Here is a 3765-nt window from a genome sequence, read left to right as displayed (position 1 = left end):
AGGGATCATTTGTCACAAATATAGCAGCATTTTTTTCTTGGTAAAATTTGGATAACTGACTAACAGTAACAATTCTTCAGTTCAGAACTATAGCAATAAAAACCGGTTACATTGCCATATACTCAAGGTGACAAGCTGAGCTAGAAACCAGCTTTAAGTTGCTCAGGAAGACAATTCAGCTACAAACAAATAATTAACAACTTCTCAACAAAAGGTCAATCAAATGACAGTTGACAAACATGGATTTTGATGGCAAATGAGACGCATGATTTCCTAAAATGAATTTTTTTTTACACTATTTAAAGGGCAGAACCCTTTAAATAGTGACAGGAATCACTACCTTATAGCATGCAGGAGCTTTTAGATGAAATCATTCTCAAGCTCACAGCAAGAAAACAAAACATGCGTCAATTGGCAAAGCTTAAAGGGGACCTACTATGCAAAAATCACTTTTATAAGGTAGTTGAACAGTTGTGTGGCTGCAGTGCGTGAAAACAACCAGCCTGTAGTGGTAAAAATCCACCCACTCCTTTTTTTTATAATCCCAATAAATCATAAACAGTCTCTCAGAACAAGCGATTCCAGATTTCTACCTATAAAAAGCCAGATCCCAGATTTTCTACCTATAATCTATTAAAAAAAATGATCTGTGGGTTATTCTGAGCTAAAGCTTCACATACTGTGACTCTAGACACATCAAAGACCTATTTTACATCTTGTAAATGGGATATTGCAGTTACACAAAATGAAGGCCAAACAGCCACTGATACAAGGTTACTGTACTCCATATTCAAAGTAAATATAAAAGTAGTAAAATCCTCAAAAATAGTTTTTGGTAGACACTGGTAATTACTCACCCGAACTGTCTGGATGGGAGAAGGTTGTTTTGCCACTTCTCCAGATCCTTCAACTGCACATCGAACCGTGGGCTGATGACGCCACACTGCATCACAGATAAATTGACGCACATATAATATTAGTCAAAAACAGAGTGCGTCTGTACTTATATCCCACCATTTTCTAGCTTGTACTATTCTGGACGATGTTTGAAACTTTGTATTGCTAGCACTTCTTATGTTATTGTCTACGCAAGATTAATCGCTCATTGTGTTCCTCATTTTTAAGTTGATTTGGATAAAAGCACCTGCTAAATGAATAAATGTATTCAATATGAACTCATATGACATTTGCCATTATGATGTTATGAAAATTATTATTTTAAAAACAGCTGTGCCTTTTGCCTAACAATGTCTGTTAGCTGAGACTACAATCACAATATCTCCTACCTTACTGATGAAATATTAGGGGTGGGAGCAAAAAAATTGATTCTTCAATGCATTGCGATGTCCTCTTCAACAATTGAGCCGTTTTGTTTTTTACACGTTTTGTTTGTAATTGCGCATGTGCGTGCTAGATACAGCCGTATTGTGCTTGCTCCCAATTACACCCAAACGCACAACACTGAATAAGAGCATAACGTATCATGGTTGAATAAGTTATGGATATGCAATGAGAGAAATCAGTTTGGTGTTTCAGCGTTTTCCCAAAATGCCCTACAAAGGCATAATTTCTGCCATTTGGAGTGCCGTATATATTGGACACACAAAGCTCAATGTCAGACGGCTGCTTTCAAACGCTCAATGCGCTGTGTGTGCTCGTTCGTTCCTAGGAGCATGCGGTTGTTCTTAACTCCAAGTTAAATGTACTTGCATCTCAAAATGCTTTTATGATGTGAAATTTATAAAAACACATTCAGTTATGTTTTAAGGACAGGACAAAACATCTGAAGTGTTCAAACAGATCTGTCCATTAGCGTGAATGCAGTCTAGTTTAGCCTGTATTAGACGTGCCGCTGTCAAAAATATCACTAGAAGTAATATACTTTATATTTGTTTGCATGTTTTGAAGCCATATTTAGCTAAAAGCCTTGCAATTATTTCAAAAAGTAGGCTAAATTTTAAAATCGCAAATGTTTCGAAGTAGAGCAGTTTATTTGTGCGCATTTTATTGGAATAAAAATGCAAAAATAAATCTGATATATCTCCAAGTCAGTAAACTCATAAAAAAAAAAAACAGATGAAAAATCCTTTTGGAGTCGGATCATGAGGTGCCTCAAGATTCCCCCACCCCTATTAAATAAACTAGTATTACATCAATTTCATAATGTACATAATATTTTCATTACACAGTAACCGCTTAATAAAAGCAATAAGGCACTCCTAGTTCTATAATATTAATACAGACTACGTTCTACCGGGCCAAGAAAGAACTTTAGCCGTTACTAAACGCACAACTCATAATTTTAAACATTTATTGTGAACATAAATGTATTAAACCACTTACCTTGTTCAACCTCCCTGTTAGATTGACTACAATTTTCCCGGCTCTGTGATCATCAATGATCTCAAATTCGCCAATGTAACCTGCAAAGACCACACAACGAGATTGAGCAGCTTGTTTCACGAGATATGATTGAACTGCTTTAAAGGGGATAGTTTTCTCAAAAAGGCAAATTGTCATTCATTCATTCTCATGACTGTATGAACAGACGCTCTCGTCCTGGGTAACATCTTCCAGGTTCCACAGACACTGGATGAAATGTTCTTCTCTCAACACACTAGGGCAGAATCCGAAGTCAAACTCGCACACAGAGAAGCTCACAACTCACTCACCGTGCTTCATCATCACAGTAAGAAAGCGCACTATGACTTTAGAGCAGGGTCTGAGGAGAACCTGGCGTTTCCCCCGTTTCTCAGCATTGTTGATGCTTTTCAGTGCATCAGCGAGAACGTTCATGCGCACCATGATACCTGCAGAGGAAAACAAACCATGTGATTTATCTCATAATGTAGTTCAAATATCTGTTACACAGCCTCATCTTATCAGTCACGAGCCAAACGCTGCTTAAAAGCCAGGCACATATCGACAAGGCGGCTGTATAAAAGACTAAACGTTCAATCACACATCCTTGGAAACCGAACACCGAAAACTTTTACATGATTTTAAGTTAACAATGTGGTTATAATTTTCTCCTGCGATTATTGTTCTGGCAGTGCGTGGAATAGTTCGCGAATTAACCCGAGGTTTTCTTCACCATGAACCTTTCTGTTTCATAATACCATATATTAGTGGTTAAAGTAATGCAGCGGACTGCTGGAGTGCTTTGGTTCGACTCTGGTTATCCGCGTCTGTCTCAGAAACATGGAGAGGGACACTGAATGGTGGAGAGGTTAGACAGCCGTGAATATCAGGGAAATATAACCGTTTAAACAGACACGCTTCACCAAATGACTCAAAGACCTGGCGTTTCGGCTGCTCATAAACACATATTTCTGTCTCAATGTGGATGATACCTAACGATGTCCGCGATTTTACACAGATTATACACGCATTGTAGCGATTCTGAACCTTACCAGTTCTGCAATATGGCGGAAAGAGGAAGGAAGAGGGGCGCGCGGTGCGATTAGGGAAATATGTAGTCTCGCGAGAACACAGAGGGACGCTGCACGCGGAATCATCTGTTTGACTGCCACCTGCTTGTTTGGAGCGTCTCGCGAAACATCTGTATGTTCAGTCCTCGAACTAAAGACAGTATTTGCATAGCATTCACCAACGTTTTCTTGTTGCTTTCTCTCTTTATAATCAATTTGGAATCCAGTCTTCAGTCTCTACCTGTACTATTCATTGCTACGCATTGTTTCCAGTCTCACTACACCTGACCTTATATGGCAAGCCGTTTTAACATTTAATCTGTAAGCCGTACTA

General features: G+C 38.6%; 1 protein-coding gene across 1 annotated transcript; it reads right to left on the bottom strand.

The window, feature by feature from the left end:
* Positions 1-838: 838 nt before the first annotated feature.
* LOC107579602 (40S ribosomal protein S15a) lies at positions 839-3511 on the bottom strand. The gene is made up of 4 exons (XM_016265413.1): positions 3414-3511; positions 2673-2810; positions 2344-2423; positions 839-943 (listed from the first exon to the last, which is right to left on the bottom strand). Exons 2-4 carry the CDS (start codon positions 2803-2805, stop codon positions 854-856), a joined length of 303 nt encoding a protein of 100 aa, XP_016120899.1. The 5' UTR covers positions 2806-2810; positions 3414-3511; the 3' UTR covers positions 839-853.
* Between the last annotated feature and the right edge of the window lie 254 nt (positions 3512-3765).

Source organism: Sinocyclocheilus grahami, unplaced genomic scaffold (genome assembly GCF_001515645.1).
Source record: "Sinocyclocheilus grahami isolate Dianchi unplaced genomic scaffold, SAMN03320097.WGS_v1.1 scaffold18502.1, whole genome shotgun sequence".
Taxonomy (NCBI): domain Eukaryota; kingdom Metazoa; phylum Chordata; class Actinopteri; order Cypriniformes; family Cyprinidae; genus Sinocyclocheilus; species Sinocyclocheilus grahami.
The sequence above is the reverse complement of the archived record's forward strand: the minus strand, read 5'-3'. Positions and strand labels throughout refer to the sequence as shown.